At 38.1% G+C, this 17,782-nt stretch overlaps 1 protein-coding gene across 3 annotated transcripts in view; it reads right to left on the bottom strand.

The window, feature by feature from the left end:
* Erap1 (endoplasmic reticulum aminopeptidase 1) overlaps window positions 1–17,782 on the bottom strand; it is a 41,465-nt gene that overhangs the window by 18,707 nt on the left and 4,976 nt on the right. For all 3 annotated transcript variants that reach the window (XM_057789638.1, XM_057789639.1, XM_057789640.1), the window contains exons 2-13: window positions 17,065–17,608; window positions 12,945–13,083; window positions 10,301–10,435; window positions 7,920–8,040; window positions 6,767–6,921; window positions 6,077–6,190; window positions 4,844–4,975; window positions 4,430–4,561; window positions 4,244–4,315; window positions 2,855–3,009; window positions 1,275–1,354; window positions 319–502 (exon numbers count right to left, since the gene is read on the bottom strand). In XM_057789638.1, the coding sequence (XP_057645621.1) occupies window positions 319–502; window positions 1,275–1,354; window positions 2,855–3,009; window positions 4,244–4,315; window positions 4,430–4,561; window positions 4,844–4,975; window positions 6,077–6,190; window positions 6,767–6,921; window positions 7,920–8,040; window positions 10,301–10,435; window positions 12,945–13,083; window positions 17,065–17,591 (1,946 nt within the window). In that variant the 5' untranslated portion in view covers window positions 17,592–17,608. The remainder of the gene's footprint in view (window positions 1–318; window positions 503–1,274; window positions 1,355–2,854; window positions 3,010–4,243; window positions 4,316–4,429; window positions 4,562–4,843; window positions 4,976–6,076; window positions 6,191–6,766; window positions 6,922–7,919; window positions 8,041–10,300; window positions 10,436–12,944; window positions 13,084–17,064; window positions 17,609–17,782) is intronic.

The raw sequence follows: 17,782 nt of genomic DNA on the forward strand, positions 1-17,782 counted from the left end.
AGAGAACCTAGACAACAAAGAGGATTCTAAAAGAGGCATACATGGATCTAATCTACATGGGAAGCAGAAAACGATAAGATCTCCTGAATAAATTGGGAGAATGAGGATTAAGGGAGAGGGTAGATGGGTTGGGGGGGATAAAGTGAGGGGTGCAGAGAACAATATATAGCTCAATAAAAAATTAATAAAAGAACTTGGGGAGGTGATGCCTTTTGAATGCTCATTATCAATCCATCACTGTCATCTCTAGAAACCAAGTATTTGAACAGTAACAGCTGCTTTCAGAAATAAACTACAACTTGATGCAGCCTGCATTACCTGACAAGCTGAAATGCGTTGTTGATGAGACTTGCCCGGTCATTACTGCTGATTGCTGTATGTGCTTCTTTTAAAAGGCCACTCAAAGAATCCCATCCATCATCCTCATAATGCACAATGTAATAGCCATTCATTCCCACATTAAATTTGATCCACTCCACTGCTTCTGGGAGGATGAGAACATCTAGAGAAAATAGGATAAATCTCAGAATCATTTACTCCCTGGATGGATAGAAGTTTTTGAATCTGAGGTTATACAATGAAACTAGGGAAAACCCCAAGACTAAACAAATATCTTGTAGAAACTACATAACTGCCACCCAAGTAGACAAATGCCAAAGGTAGCATTAGACACAGATTCTATGAGGTTTATAGAAATGATGCAATCACATTTATGACCAACATATATTTCCCACTATTGTTAACAAAGCAATGAGGATTTTTATTGCTAATCTATTCTATTGAGTCATAGCACTCAAGTGTTTGAATTTATGTCATTATATTTCCTTTTTAAAAATCCAATCCCTGTGAATTTTTATAAGTGAGGGCACGTGTGCACATATATATATATATATATATATATATATATATATATATATATATATATATATATATCAGGGCTGAACATTGTCTGTTCCTCAGATTCTGTACATTTTTGTCAGGAAAAGACATGCAATAGGAACACTCTCTGGCCTTCCTTCCCAGCACTGAAGTCACAATCATGATGGCAACACTCACCTTCTTTGGTATTGTAACTGTTGGAGATCAGACTCAAATCCTCACATTATAAGATAAGCACTCTACCAATGGAGCCATCTTCCAAATCCAGCAAGAATTCTCAATTGATTCCCTTTTCTTTTAACCAAAATCAACACTGAAAGAAGCTCGGTAGCTAGTTTCTATTCACTTCTATACTTCTTACTTGAATTAAATTAATTATTTCCATGACAAATTACCTGTCTTTGTCTTTAGCAAAAACCTCTGGACTGTGTCTGATCTACTGGTAATAAATGTCAGGGGAACATGCCACAGGTACCTAAAAGAAAGCAAGTACAAGTATGCATTGCTCGTTGTCTTTACTCACTCAACAAGCAGCTTTTAATACCTCTTCCTATCACGTGCCAGGCTAGTTTAAAACAGAGTGGTATAAGAACGTTATGCCAAGACCTGACATCATGCTTAGGCTACCTTCCAGCTCAGCTACTATTCCTCCTCCTCAGACTCTAATGTAGAAAGAGAAAAGCGAGCTCAAAGCCAGGCAGTGGTGGCGCACGCCTTTAATCCCAGCACTCGGGAGGCAGAGGCAGGCGGATCCCTGTGAGTTCAAGGCCAGCCTGGTCTAGAAGAGCTAGTTCCAGGACAGGAACCAAAAGCTACAGAGAAACCCTGTCTCGAAAATAAAAAAAAAAAAAATTAAAAAAAAGTGAGCTCAAGTAATTAATGACTAACCTTAAATAATGATTACTAGGTTAGCAAGCCTAACCTTAAATAATGATTACTAGTAATGGCACAAATTGGTACCATGTCCCTCCTCCTTAATCATGTACCAAAAGACCTATGTCACTCCTCTTCTGGAGTTTCTCCTAAATCTGATCAAGAAGAAACAGTAGAAGAAAATATAAGTCAAGAAAATTCCAGTAAAGTAGTGTCCTGAACTAGAAAAGCTGAAAAATGTCAAGGGACACAAGGTGGGAGAATTGCTGCCAAAAAAAGTAAAACCAAAACTGTGTGGTGATAAAATATAAAATGTACTAAATTTGGGAGTAAAATTTTTCTATTTTGATATAAAGACATTTTAAGACAATATGAGAAATTGGATTGGCTTTATGAATTAAATTGTGATTTTGTATAGGATTGTTTCCTAATTTTGAAAATTGTGTGATGATTACATAAGTAAACGTTTTTATTTTCTTGAAAATACAACTTCTTTGTATATCTTCATTTATATATATGTAATAAGTTATATGCACTATTACATTCATATTGCCTACACCCATATAGGCTATATATTATGTAATCCTTTCTTTTTATATGCACATAGAGGATCATAAATCAAGTATGATAAAATTAACACATATTTGTGCAAAGCATATGTAGAAATTCTTTTCAATACTTTTGTAATGTTCTGATTGAAATTAGTTCAAGATACAGCAAATATTTTACAAGTTACAACATATCATTTCTAATAAGGGCTTCCAGGGTGTAACTCAGACTTCTAAAGAAGAGAACTGAGTGTCTCTTAGTTGGTTTTGTCATCTCCAACCAATGCCAGACACTTCTATGACTTAATAGCAGCTGTTAACTTAGATCAGACTGACTTCAGGCCAACAACTAGAAATTATATCCTATTAAACTACAAAACAGATAGCCAGGTTTGCAGAGATCCAAAACTCAAAACCTCTTTAATACTTTTGGGAAAGTTGGGGTATAGGTCAACTGAGTGGAACACACAGATTCAGCTAAAACATTCTACGGACAGGACTTCAAAAGAAAGACTCTTTCCCACCAAAAAGGAGTTATCCACTGTGAACATTACCCAGTCTCTTGGATGCTTTCTGAACCCTTCATATAGTGTTCCTGCTTCATGTGCACGTTGCGCCCTCTCACAGTGATGGTTATCAGGGGAAAGCCCTTCTGCAGTGTCCATGTGTTCATCATGGTTTTCACATCTATGCCTTCCTGATGCCAGTGCTGGTTATAAGACAAAAATGGGGGGAAATTCATCATCTGAGATGTGTGCTCCCAGACTCACTAGCCCCTGCCAGTCTCCCCTGTTCTTCAGTTTCCTGCCCTGGCTGCCCTCCCCTCCTGTTCCCACCACTGAGCCATGACTGCCTGCCTTTCTATCATCTCCTCTAAACCTATGTGTCTTGATGGGTAGGTAGTACAGTTGGCCCTGTTTGGCACAGCTAATGGCCAGGCATATTCGACAAACACAAAGCTGGCATGAGCAACAGAATGAGAGAAACAGAGAGGCAGGGTGTGTGGGGAGGACAGCAAGGTTTCAACACCAACATGACTATGCTGGCTCTCGGAAAACTGAGGTAGAAAAACTGGTCAGGGAATGGGTTGTGCTTTTAAAGTGACAGCTCTGAAATGGCTTGCGCTTGACCAGCAGTTGGAAATACAGAAGATGTGTTCCTTGGCACTAGAAAAGCTTTTTAAAAAGATAAAATATAAAACATTTTACTGTATAAATGATTAACAAAGCTATCCCTGCAAGGAAATAAAGATATGGTAAATAAAATTTGGTTGAATTTCTAGTCATCCATAATTGTCTATGAAAATATCCCCTAAATTCAGATTGAACAGGGTGAGATCATTTTGTGTCTCGGCTGGTATGATTCTTGATAGCTGAACAGTTGAAAACATGAGTCAAAATGGAATTCAGTCCCTACTCTACAAGTTACCACCATGTGCTCTTAGATATCACATTCACATTACCACATTTAAAGACCTGGATAGTAATAGCAGTTGGTTCCAGGATCTGTTGAGAGGAGTAAAGATGACATGCTAATTGTTCAGCATGTGCCTGATGTGCAGTAAATATCTAAGAGTTTTCTCTGTCATTGTGTGATTTTGTTTTTTCGTATGAAGTGGTCTGGAAATGACTGACATCTTCTTTACTGATAGAATCTAATCCTAGCCCACCACTGAAACTTGACCTAACCCCACTGTTTTAGGGAAAGTGGACTGAAAGGAACGAATGTCTGTGAGAAGTTGTCACCAGGGTTGTGACACGCTCTTACGTAGACAATTCTTAGGAAAATCTATAAAAGGCTGTTAACTGGTTTAGTTAGAATGCTTTAATTTGATTTGAATCAAAGTGACTTAACTGAGAACCTCAAAAAGGTTGGCACAGAGGTACCGCTCAAAGAATATGGAGAAGAATATGCATGGGGGGTGGGTGCAGATGGAGACTTACTGAGGTTGATGATGAGTGTTTGCTTCTAGAGCAAAAGCCATCCATTGTTTGGGTACCATCTGTGTGACAAATCTGAAACCAAAAATAAAATAACACCCTCATTTCTGTGGAAAGCACTTTGATTCTTTGAGAAGGAGTACCATAGTAGAGGAAAGCAACAGAAGAGAGGTCTCTAGCACTACTCACACTCGCCATGCTATTCCAAAGGTCCTCGTTTTTCGTGTTTTTATAACTATACTTTTGGAGATACTGCACAATTCCTCTTTTAAATGTATCTGCACTCAGATAATCTCTTAGCATATTCAAAATACAAGCCCCCTGAAAAGATAAGACAAATAATCATTAGGTATAGTTTGTACATTTCAATGCAGATGCATTATTTTTTTCCAAATTTTCAACCATAGAAAGAGTAAAATATTGACCAGAATCTAAGCTTTAGGATTATGGACCAATCTACAGGTTCAACCTGAAAGATTCAAGTCAGCTAGTATCGTTAGGAGCCCCTGATGGAGAGAAAGCTATTGCACACCTGAACTATAACCCTTCTGTCCAACCACTAACGAACACAGTCCAAACTGTACCTCTATAGTCTGCTTTTACCTTTTCATAAGAAACATCATCAAACATTTCCCGAATCTGTGCAGGGTTCTCCACAGGTGTGGATACAGGGTGCGAGGAGTTGAATGCATCAACTTCCATTGCACTGAAACACTTGCCAAAGAAATGTTCTTCCTATGGATAAAAAGAAGAAAAAGGAAGAGGGGAAAGTATCATCCCTAAGCTACATTTATATAAAAAAGAATGAAAGGAAGAAGGCTTGATCTATGGTAACAGAACTAGAATTTCAATTTCTGTGTCAACTGATTTCATATTTCTAGAATTAATACTTTGCTAAGCTTTTTAAAGAGCATCCAAGCACCTAAACAGTGGTTGTAAGTAATTTATATTTCATTTATTTTGGGTATTTACCACTTTAGAATAAAGTTAATCTCATGTTAACCTAAAAACAAGACCATTGCACTTACAGTCAAAAACAAAAAAAACAGAAAAGCAAAATGTATAGTTATTCCATCAAAGCATATATATTTAACTTTAGACCATGTAGTGAAAAACAGTAAATTAAAAACAAATTCCAACCTCAGCTTCTTTTCTTGGAACATTCAGCCAACTGTGTATCCATAATCATTTTTATTATTAAAGGTTATGTAGAAATGGGATACACTTATGATGCATGGCACTATAACATAATATGTACCTATAATTATAACTATTTATAAACAGATTATGGGTACAGATATGTGAAAACGGGAAATAAAAAACTACCCATCAATGAAAATTATACTAAATATTAAATTTTATAGAGAGTGAATTTATTTTTGTTTGCTATTTATGATTTTATTGTGGTTAACACATGGTATTTGAATATACATCTGAGTTCTAAAACATTAAATCTGTGAGCTACAATTCTAGGTTGATAATGTAATGTATGTTTACTTCAGCCATAATTCATGCAATCTGTCAATTTAAATTCTGTGCAGAATAACAGTAATATGCACCTAATATTTAAATAGCAATGAGCAAGCTGAAAGTTGGGAAATATCACAGAACACTCAGCCTATCATTAGGTCTATTTCATTAATGTTAAAGGAAAATAATACAATTTAACACTTCATTTATATTGAAAGTTCATTTAGCATTTTCAAACATGATTCATCTCTAAACTTTCAATGAAGTTATCATTTCTATAAATTATATATTCAAAAATTTATTTTTGCAAAAACAATAAAAAATAGATTAGCCTAAGATATAAAAGCATAAATAGCAACCACGTACAACTTTTAGTTCAGGATGTGTCACGGTGACAGACACAAACTCCATAAACTTGGCAAATCCTTCATTGAGCCAAAGGTCATTCCACCATTCCATAGTGACCAGATTCCCGAACCACTGAAACGAAAGCAACTCTGCTTATTTTCAAATTTATAGAGAAACTGTATTATCTGCTATGTATTATGGCAGAAATAGATGCAATAAACTTAGAAACATGCAACATGACCATCAGCTTATAAATGCAAACATATTTATTAACTATTTTATCAGAGTAAAAAGAACTTTTCAACATTCATTAAAATCATGAAACTTAATGCTTTAAGGAAATAGCTCTTCTATGAAATAACAAGGTACACATGATAATTATATGAGTAGCTTTATTTGTCCCAAAAGAGACATGAACATTAAACCACACTAAAAATAATTCTTCTCTGAGAGTGTGGCTGCTATATTTCATATTCTTCAGTGAAGGATCCACCCATATGCCTGTGGGCAACACTAATTATATTTAATTATTATCAAAAATAAAACAAAAAATAAAGAAGACATGAAGTTGGGAGATGGATGTTTTGCTAGGAGGACCTAGAAAGAGTTGGATGGGGACAGAAATAGAGTGCATATGATCCTATGTTATTGTATACACTTATGGAATCCCAAAGTGTGGGGGGGGGATGTGTGACTAAGTGTTCTTACCTGGTGAGCCAGTTCATGGGACACAGTCATTGTGATGCCAAGCTTACTGGATGCAGATGACTTTTCCTTATCATACAAAAGAGAGGATTCTCTGTATGTGGTCAGACCCCAGTTCTCCATAGCACCAGACTGAAAGTCAGGAATTGCAGCGAGATCTTGGGCAGGAAGGAATACAGCTCATTATGAATCTCACAGCAACATACTCTCCAAAACATACAAAATAAACATGAAAATGAATGGATGTTATGATAAAATGAAAAGCTAAGCTATGCATCCAGAATTAGGGAGTTCCAGAGGAAACAAGCTTTCCTTGTGGAGAAAGAAAGGTTTCATGACTATCATGTTGCTACCCAAATGACTCAGACTTAGACTAGAACCTCTAAGGACATCCATCCGATTCTCTCCACCACCCCTCCCCACACACTTTATTTGACAGTGAGATTGAACCTAGGTCCCTGTGCGTGCTACACATGTGCTCTACCACTGAGATATATGCCCATGCCTCTTTACTTTTTATTTTGAGACAGATCTAACTCCATTTCTTAGTCTGGCCTTGAACTCACAATCCTCTTGCCTCAGCCTCCTGAGTTCCTGGGAATACAGCCTGAGGAATCAGTCTTGGCTCTATCTCTAAAATTTAGACCATGAGTTTGGAAATTGAACAACTGAAAAGAATTACCTCCTTAATCCATTGTATTTTGGATACCTACAGCCACATATCTAAAAACTCAATACCCAATAGCTTTGAAGGTTCATAGTAAATCTGCATTTTCTTATTCTTATGCTAGGCAAATATACTCATTCAGAAAAGTTTAATGAGTTGCTTTCTATTCTCGTGTCAAGTATGTACTGATAATGACAAAAACCAGCGTCTGTACTCTTCTGTCTCCTCTATAACACCTGAATGCAAAGCCATCCTCAGGCCACATTGTCAGGAACTGTACAGTGATGTATAGTGATTTATCATTAGTAGTTGATCGTATAAATCAGAGGTGAGGGGATTCTCAGAAGGATAAACCTGTTGTTTAAACTTTGCTGGGAACTTCATTATGTGAAGAGCATTGTGGAGAATGATGGGGATGCAGAAGTAATAATAATATGGTTTATGTTGGGGGCCATCAAATAAAACCCGGAAATGTCTGTAATATGCTACCTTGCTTGGGTAAAGGATATGGAATGCTGAAATAATCCTCATAAAATTCTAGAAGAGTCACTGCAGCATCCAGAGCATAATCTGCTTGATTTATCTTGTCTGGCACAGCATACACAGAGACCTAAAGAGGAAGGCACAGGAGAGTATTCAAATAACATAGTGGCTTTACCACACAACTGGGAAGAAGAATGACTTTAATGGTTCTTACTACAGGATATGGATGTTAATGTTATAAAAGACATTTGGGAATTCCATTATTTTAATTCTGTCTGCTCCTAATCAACTTTATTTCCAAAAACAACTACAAAAAGCTACAAATATAGGTTCAAAGCAGTTTTCTGAAATGTTTTCATAGTATGACAATACATATGACTTAGAAAGCAATAGTAGGATGTCAACTGGACCAGGCAGTGGTGGTACACACCTTTAATCCCAGCACTCAGGTGACAGAGACAGGTGAATCTCTACTAGTTCAAGGTCAGCCTGGTCTACAAGAGCTAGCTCTAGGACAGGCTCCAAAGCTACAGAGAAACCCTGTCTTGAGAAAAAAAAAAAAAAAAAAAAAAAAAAAGATGTCAACTGAACCCTAGGAAGTCATCAGGGCATCACAGACAGCCTTTCCTCTGTGGATCCTAGTCCAACACAGATGGACTGGAGCTCTTGTTCTCATGGCACTGAGAGACTCTAGGGACAAAGGATAAAATCCAGGTCCTGGCCAAGGCAAGAATAGCAGAAGATACCAGCCCTCCATAAAACCACATTCCAAAGGCTACTTTCTTAGTGTATAAATAAACTAAAAATAAGTTGCAATTCTTTCAACAAAACTGCAAGTGAATGAAAAAAGGCAGGGAGGAGGAAAGGAGGGAAGGAGGAAAGGAAGGAAGAAAGAAGGAAGGAGGAAAGGAAAGGAAAGCCTTTGCTATATTGGTATTACACAAAGGAGAATGGGAAAGTCTTAAAGAAACTGTAGTTTAAAATGAATCTTTATAGTACTTAAGAGCTGAAACTTCAGTAACTGGATAACCTAAAATCTTGAAGCTAAGACTATCGTTTAAAGCGATCTTTGGATTGGAAGAACTCTGTCACCTGGCTGGAGTGAAGACATGTTTTCAAGAAGAGTCCACTTTTGACTGAGGAATAACCCATAATAAGTGCAAAAAATAAGATACCACGAACAAGAGCCTGCAGAAACAAGATAGACAAAAACGACAGATATGACGATGGCCATGCCCAGGATGTATATGTAATATGTATACGAAATGTGTTCCAAGGAAGAGAAGGAAGAGAAAAAATGTAAGCATTATAAAAACCATGCACAATAGATTCATAAAAAACCTGCAAAGCAAAGGGCAGGTTAGAATATTCTTTTCACTTACGGCACTAATCCTCCTTTCAAATATCCACAGCACTAGAAGAACAAATAGTAACTCAGAGTGGCCCAGCTACTCCGACCTCATCGCAAACATAGGAAGTAACTTCAGCTCCCATTTAAGATGTTTCCTTTCTAGGCCATGTGACAGCATTATGAAGGTAGAAGTGCTGAACCCAGATGAAAATGATGCTTGAAGCAAGGGCTTAATTCCAGCATTCTAATATCCTCTGATATAAAATGCTCTTCCCCCTAGCCGGGCAGTGGTGGCGCACACCTTTAATCCCAGCACTTGGGAGGCAGAGGCAGGCGGATCTCTGTGAGTCCAGCCTGGTCTACAAGAGCTAGTTCCAGGACAGGAACCAAAAGCTACAGAGAAACCCTGTCTCGAAAAATCAAAAAAAATAAAAAATAAATAAATACATAAATAAATAAAATAAAATGTTCTTCCCAAAGACTCCTTCTACTCCAAACCAGCAAGCATCTTTATCTTCTCTCCTCCCCACAACCAGTACCATTGCCTTCAATGCTGTGGACACTTATAACCAGAAGCAAGCTTAGAAACCTCTGCTAGTTGTACTACGGCTTACTTATTCTTTGTTTATTTGCTTGTTTGGTTTTTTTGTTTGTTTTTTTTTTTTTTTTTTGAGATAGGATCTCACTCTGTAGACCTAGCTGGCCTGGAACTCACTATGTAAACCAGACTGGCCTTGAACTGGTCTAATCATTTCTGTCATGATGCCTGGACAACTTATACATTTAAAAGAAACATGGTCTACATTCCACAAGGAAAATAGTCAAGGTCAGGGAGCCAATTAGCACATATTCAGATAACTCACGACTTACACATGCCATGGGCATTCTATGTTTTTATTATTAGGACATTGCTATCAGGTAAGCTTTTGTGACAATAGAATCATTAACTATTCTGTTTTTCCTAAGGCTGAGGGATTCTCAGGAAGCAGGAGCAGCAGCACAGGTTGATCATCTTGTGAGGCAAATACATGCTCACCTTGACTCCACTCTTAGTCATCTTGCTCACAGACTTAAAATCGGAAATAATGAAGGCCACCAAGTAGGTGCTCATCTTCACAGTGACGTCAAAGTGATCTTCTATGAGTCCTTCAGCAATGTTCACAGATTTCACCTATTATCAGAGTAAATAACCACATAATCTAATCACTCAACACACTGGCACACATTACAAAGAGAAATTTCCCAAACAGACATATTGAAAGGAATAGCATGGTATTTCTTTAATTACTTTGAAATCTGATGAGAATTTAGATGTCAAGGCCAGACTATTTGATTTAATTTCTTTTTTATTGGGATATAAGTACACTCTATACTGGGCAAATACATACATAACCATTTGCTGCCTAAAAAGAACTTCTGATTTTTTCATTAAGTTGAAAGTGCCCTATGACTTTTCCTAATATGAAAATTCTCTCCCAATCTCAGTCTTGTTTTATTGAAATAGGTTTTAAGTACAAGCAGGGTGCTTGCCTTGAAGAATGGTTGCATGTTGGTGGGAACATTCTAAGAGGCATGGTCCCAGAGAGAAAGCCTAATATTTCAGGACAATAAGTTCTGAGGTGAGAACTTAGAGAAAGAATCAGCCTGGGGAAGAGCATGTAGCCAGACACTTTCCTACAATCCATCCCATACCTGCCCATTTTTGGGCCTTCATCCTTTCCCACCAGTCACTAAGTATTGTATTTGTTGGTCACCTTCTGGTAATTTCAACCAGTCGTGCTGAACAAGTTAGCTTTACTCCTCAAGAATCTCAAGCTATTCTTTCTGTTTAAATGGCTTCTACATATGCAGTCAAAATTTCCATTTTTGACGTGCTAATTAATAACAAAGCAACTTAATTGTACTAATCTAAATTAAGATGTGCTTAAGTCCCTGCCGGCTGCCTAACTTTCAATGTTCTCACGGTATAAAAAATTGGACCTTCCATTCCCTCAAAATACCCATTGTTCTTCCTCTCAGCTCCTTATCTGTGTGGGAAACTGGGCCATTCCAGTTAGATTATTTCAGTGGGAAACTTTCCTGCTCCAGGAGCAAGATGGCAGTAGGGGCTTTCCTGTGCTCACAAGGCAGATCCTGGATATCACATGGATTATGATGCCGTTACCTTTATGGTATTTCTAGAGCTCCCTGCCTTCCGTCTGGAAGCCTATGATTTTTTTCCACAAATTTCTTGGTGTTCCTTTATTTTCCTAGAGTTGGGACACTCTCATTTGAGAATACACTACTGTACTACAGAACAACAGCATAACATTGCGTGTCTATCTCAAATTTATTCCAAGAAGGCAGTCTAATTATTTGTTTATTTATATACAAAAGTGGGAACAGGAAAAGAGCTAAATGGTAATGGTCTTCAAAGGACATAGAATTCTAGGATGGGCAGAGTTTTGCTGGATAACAGGATCTTTCAGATGTTCAAAAGTAGGTACAGAGTTGTAATGTTGATGTGCTTATTTTGGGGTTCTGTGTGCCTTTGTTGCAGTCACCATAATGAAGTCAGAGACTCTTTAGAATCCTAGACAGATTATTCTACCCTGGGTCTCACTTAATGCCAATCAACTGCAAACCACAACAAAACCATGTGTTTCCCAGCGAAGATCAGCACCAGCTGTGCCACAGCTGTGATGGACTCAGCAGCCATATCATGAGACAAAGGAGGTAGCTGATTGGTTTTATTCCTCTGGCATGGACATCTTCCTGCCACTTTAAAAAATCTGAGTGCAGCCACACCTGCCTTGAAATTAGAGAAATGACTTCTCATAAGGGAGTTAAGGCATCTATTACTATTCAGCTATGACATTACAGGCTCTGAAAAGACTACTGTTCCTTTGGATGTTTATCCAATGTCACACATACAATTATCTGCTGTATAGTTAATGTAATCAGAGATTAAATGGAAATTATTATTACTTTATTTTATTTTTGAGATTTTAATATAATCACATAATTTCCCCTTCCCTTTCCTCCCTCCATGCCCTTATACACACTCCTCCATTCTCTTTCAAATGCATGACTGCTTTTTTCATTCATCATAGTTATATGAATCTATGTGTATATTCCTAAATATACCTTGATATAAGTCTGTTAATGCTACTTGTATGTATCTTTTCAGCTTCTTTATTTAGTGTCATGTATTTAGGTTTGGTTATTTGGTTTTGGATAACCAACTGGTGTGCTCTTCCCTGGGGGATTATTTCTCCCAGACTCAGCATTCCCTGGTTGTCTGTAATTCTTTGTGTGGAGTTGAAGCCCCTCATGAGCTCCCCCTGTTCACACTGCCATGTATAATGTTGTCCTTGCTCAGCTCATGTTCAGGCAGTTATGTCAGGGGAAATTATGGGAGTGAAAGCACTTGGTGAAGGAAACTATCTGTTAAACCTGGTGTGAACTCCTGACAATCCCCTCCATGTGTGTAAATTGTGCTGAAAACCTGAATTTTTAAGGGACATTATTTTCTTTGGTTATCAACAAAATGTAGCTTGAAACAAAAACATTTGTTGGAAGTGAAGTGAAAAGTTATTAAATATAATTGTCAGGAAATAAAAAAGATAAATGAAATGTTGGTGTATTGGACATCACAGAGAAGGGCAATTTTCCCAGGAGCAGATGCTGTTCACACTCACCAAGGGCATATTGGAGATGGCCAAGTGCTTTGGTTCCCTCCTAATCTTGATGGAGAAACTTGCTTTGAGTGCAGGCTCATCAAAGCAGGGAAATGCCATTCTAGCAGCTGTGGGCTCAAACTGTGTTGATGCAAGGATTCTACAACCACAAGAAGTGAAATGAAATCAAGGGTTGTGCACCAAAGTCTCCAAAGTAGGTATTTGCATCTTAATTCCTAGAGTTAATTTAAGATCTTAGATTGGATTACTAAGTTTTTTTTAAGACAGGCATTGCTCTGGCTTGCCTGGAATTTGCTATGGGTACCAGGCTGCCTCAAATTCAGAGATCTACCTGCTGTGGGAGAATGCTTTTGTACACTGCAAAGATTTGTCACACGTATTGGTTTAATAAAATGCTGACTGCCCAGTAGCCAGGCAGGAAATATAGGCTGAGCAATCAGATTAGGAGAATTCTGGGAAGAAGAAAGGCAGAAATGCAGATGACAACAGCCACCAAAAAAGCAAGATGTGAGGAAAAACCCACGAGACTCATGGTAAAATATAAAATAATAGCAATGGGTTAATTTAAGATGTAAGAGTTAGGTAATAAGATGCCTGAGCTAATAGGTCAAAAAGTTTATAATTAATATAAGCCTCTGTGTGCTTCTTTGGGACTGAATGGCTGTGGGACTAGGAGGGATAGAAACTTCCATCTACATCTACCTACCTTTGCTTCCCAAGTTCTAGATTAAGAGGATTTTCTTAATGTAAAGAAAGAGCTATATAAATGGCATGAGGACCTGTTCAGATCTCTAGCATGCACATGAAAAGCTGGATATGAAGACATGTAGCTGTAACCCAAACACTTGGAAGACTAAAACAGGTAGCTTCCCAGAGTTTACTGGCCATCCAGTCTCTTCAATCAATAAATATTAACTAGGTTCAGTGGCTTGATAAATAAATAAACATATGAAGGAATAAAATAAATAAACAGGAAGGAAGAGAGGGAAGGGGATGGCGGGAGAGAAGAAGAAAACAGGAAGAGGTAAGAAGGGAAGAAGGAAGAGAGGAAAGAAGGAAGGGAGGGAGGAAGGGAGGGAGGGAGGGAGGGAGGGAGGGAGGGAGGGAGGGAGGGAGGGAGGGAGGGACTGTGTGCATTTGTGAATGCACACACGTGTACACACATTCATGCAAATACAACAAAAGGAAAGAAAAGGGTAAAAGAAAAATTCTATAACAAAATCTGTTATCAAAAAAATACATAGAAAAATATGAAAGGAAGAATTAATAGTCTTTGACAATAAACTCTAAATTGATTAGAAAACACTCAATGACATAATGGAATCTCAGAGATAAGCAATTCAGAAAGGAAACATATATCATTAATAAATATGCCTAAAATTGTTCTACTATCTTAATGAGTAAACAAGTAAGAATTGAGGGAGACATCATTTTTTAACATTTTGCTTTTCAATGAAGACCTTAATCAGAAGTAAGAAAACAGGGTTTTCATTAGGTTGTAGACTCTTGCTAATTGATTTTATTCTCATGAATATTTATTTACATTATATATAATGGTATTCTTTAAATGATTGTTGACGCTATAAAGTTGAAACAACTTTATTTCTATACATTATATATTAAATAAATTAATATATTTTAATAAAATCACTGACATGATATAATGATAACAAACATTTTTAAAACCTTGCTTCCTAAAGTAGAAAATATGAGTTCATTTTCATATAGTAACATGCATGAATATCCAGGAATAAATCTGCAAGGATATCTCCTGGGGGCTATGAAACTTTCTTGGAATAATCTGATTTTGACCTTTTATTTTATCAAAAGAATATGGACTCAACATAATCTACAAAAAAAATTGATGTTAAAATTTGGCATAAGACCTCCTTAAATAGTCCAGATGTGGTTGTGTACATTAAGCTCAGCATTTGGGAAGCAGAAGCTGGTAGATTGTGAATTCAAGGCCAGTCTGAGGTATAAAGTGAGATCCTCCCTACAAACAGAAAGGAAGAAAGAAGAAAGGGAGGGAGGGAGGGAGGGAGGGAGGGAGGGAGGGAGGGAGGGAGGGAGGGAGGGAGGGAGGGAGGGAAGGGAAGGGAGGGAGGGGAGGGAAGGAAGGGAGGGGAGGGAGGGGAGTGAAGAAGGGAGGGGAAGAAAGACAAAGAAAGAAATTCATTCCTAATTTGAGGTCTGTGGTGGTGGATGGCTGATTAAAGAACACTGGTTGCTCTTCCAGTGCACTTGGATTTGATTCGTAGCATGCACATGACAGCTCATAAGCAATGATAATTCCAGTCCCAAGGGATCCAATGTCATCTTCTGGCCTCCTCAGGCACAAGGTACATATGTGGTACACAAGAATACATGCAGGCAAAAACACTTTTAAGGATAAATAAAAATAAAAACTACTAAAAACAGAGCTTCACTACAGAGAATCATTCAGTTGGTCTGGCCTAACAGTTTGAGAGGTATCATTGTGGGTTTTTCAAGTTAAAGTCCCTGGTTCCAAGGACATCATGTGCCTTTCAAATCCTGAGAAATAGAGACAATCCTTCACCTAATGAAGCTTTCAGACTGATTTGTGTTTTTCTCTATGTTCCCTTAAAAATCAAGAAAGCATGGAAGGTAGACAGGACAATTGGTCTTACATATCAATCCTGTGTACCCTGTATAGCTAGCAAACTGTGGGGGGGTGGGTGGGAGGGGGATGGGGGGTGTCTCTGCAGGTATCCAGGCAGGGATAAGAATAAAAGCCTGGTGCAGATTGACTTTATCAACCTGGATCACACTTGGGAAGTTTAACAGGTAGTTTATTCCCAATGTATAATTTGGGGGAAAGTTTCCTGGTGTAATACAATCCCCATTGCACAAGGAAATGATATAGGAGGCTGCCAGTTCATTTCCCTCCTACAACAAGGAAGGGAAATTACATTGAAACTCAACCCAGGGTGCATGTCATTTCTTCCAAGAAGATCGTTTCTAGGGATATGCTACCTATACTAGTTTAAGGGCCTAAGGGTCTGGCCTGGTGTCCTCATACAGATAATGTATAGATCATTTGAACTATTAGCCGCCTCTGGTCCTGGTTGTGGGAGCTTGATATAGCCTGGCCCAAGAGATGATACAGATCACCGGGCTGTTAACCACTTCCAAGTCTCGGCTTTCTGGATAGAACAGGCTTTTCCTCTTTCCCATTGGAAGGACAATCCTTTATGCTTAACATTTCTGGTTTCTCTAGAGATCTGTGGGCACAAGGACCTTCCTGTTAGGCTCGCAACAACAAATATCACTGTATCCTGGCACCTACAGTTGTATTGATCCTGGTAATTGTGTCTATATTCTGTTTCTGATGAAGGTATCAAAAATCTGATTGCTCCCAATAAATTTGTCAGTTTTGCTGTGGCCCATGATGAATTACTTGGCTGGTCATACCAGGTAACCTTGGCCCAGAAGCACAGCTGCTTACATTTTCCAAATGTATACTTTCCTTAAAAGCAAAACTAAAGCAAGAAATTGGAGTCATCTTTTAAAAAAATTAACTGAGAGAAAAATATGACCTTTGAATGCATGTTGAGGTCCTGACTTCCAGTATGTCTAAGTGTGACCATATTTGAAAATGGGATCTTTGCAAATGAAATAAAACTAAGAAGAGGTTATTGAACTCAACTGGTATTCTAATTTGGAAATTTGAATTCTAGGTACACAGAGCACAGGAAGGATAAGAGCAGAGAGGAGCAGGAGACAACAAAGCAAGGAGAGATTTCAGCCAGAGTCAGAGGAAACACAGGCCTTGTTCTAGCCTCCAAGCCTGCGAGAAAAATCAAGACTAAGGAACCTAGTTTTTGGCAGCTGTCCTAACAGGTCAACTAATACAAAAAATTAAATATATATTATATCTCAGAAATCTAATTATATAAACAAATAGATATTCACTTTGTTAGAGCTGGAGGAATGAAAATGGAAGGGAAAATAAGGTGAAAAAAGCAAAGAAGATTTAGTCATCTTTAACAGGTTAAAGACAAAAATGTGACTGAACAGAATTCGGTTAGAAAGGAACAAGCATCTAAATGATAGATTTAGTATGGGCACACTTGAAGCTGAAAACACTTCCCGTTACCTCATTTCTCCTTCCTGGGTTCTGTAGGTGCTTTTATAAAATCCATGGAAGCTCTCAGAAAGGTTTGCAGCATAGTTGATGATAATTGTGTACAGGGGTCCAGCAAGGAGTGGTTGGGAAGCCAGCAGTGCAACTTGCTCGTGAGCTGGGTACTCCAGGACTCTCAGTGGTTCTTCAGACAGCCTATCTTCAGCTCCTCTCTTGAGGGTGGCCTTAGAGATTCTCAGCTGGTGACTATGCATGATAATGGTGCTGGTGGGCTGACTGGCTCTGATTTCTACTTCTGTTGTTCCCCAGAAGGTCAGAGTGCTAAGGTTTGCATGGATCATGAGATCATAATGAATTGGAATGATATGCTCAGGAAGTCTCATGTTATTCCAAGGGAATGGGGCCCCATTACTTGCTTTTGGAGATACTGTATCACTGCTCTGACACCAAGAGAAAGATGACACAGCTAAAAACGTCAACAGTAAGGAAAGTAGAGAGGGCATGCTTGTAAGTGGCCATTTGAGGGGCAGAGACACCATCTCCTTGCTCAAATTACCTACAGGAACAATAAAAGAAAAATTTAGAGAAGCAAAATTAAAATCCAGTAATATTAAAAGTTATGACAGCATGTCAAAATACATCAATCAAGAATTAACAGGCACAGAGGAATCTTCCAAAAGTTCGAGATATTAAAAATTGCCTCCCTTGTGCAACTGGGAGAACTCTTCAT

Source organism: Chionomys nivalis, chromosome 15 (assembly GCF_950005125.1).
Source record: "Chionomys nivalis chromosome 15, mChiNiv1.1, whole genome shotgun sequence".
NCBI lineage: Eukaryota > Metazoa > Chordata > Mammalia > Rodentia > Cricetidae > Chionomys > Chionomys nivalis.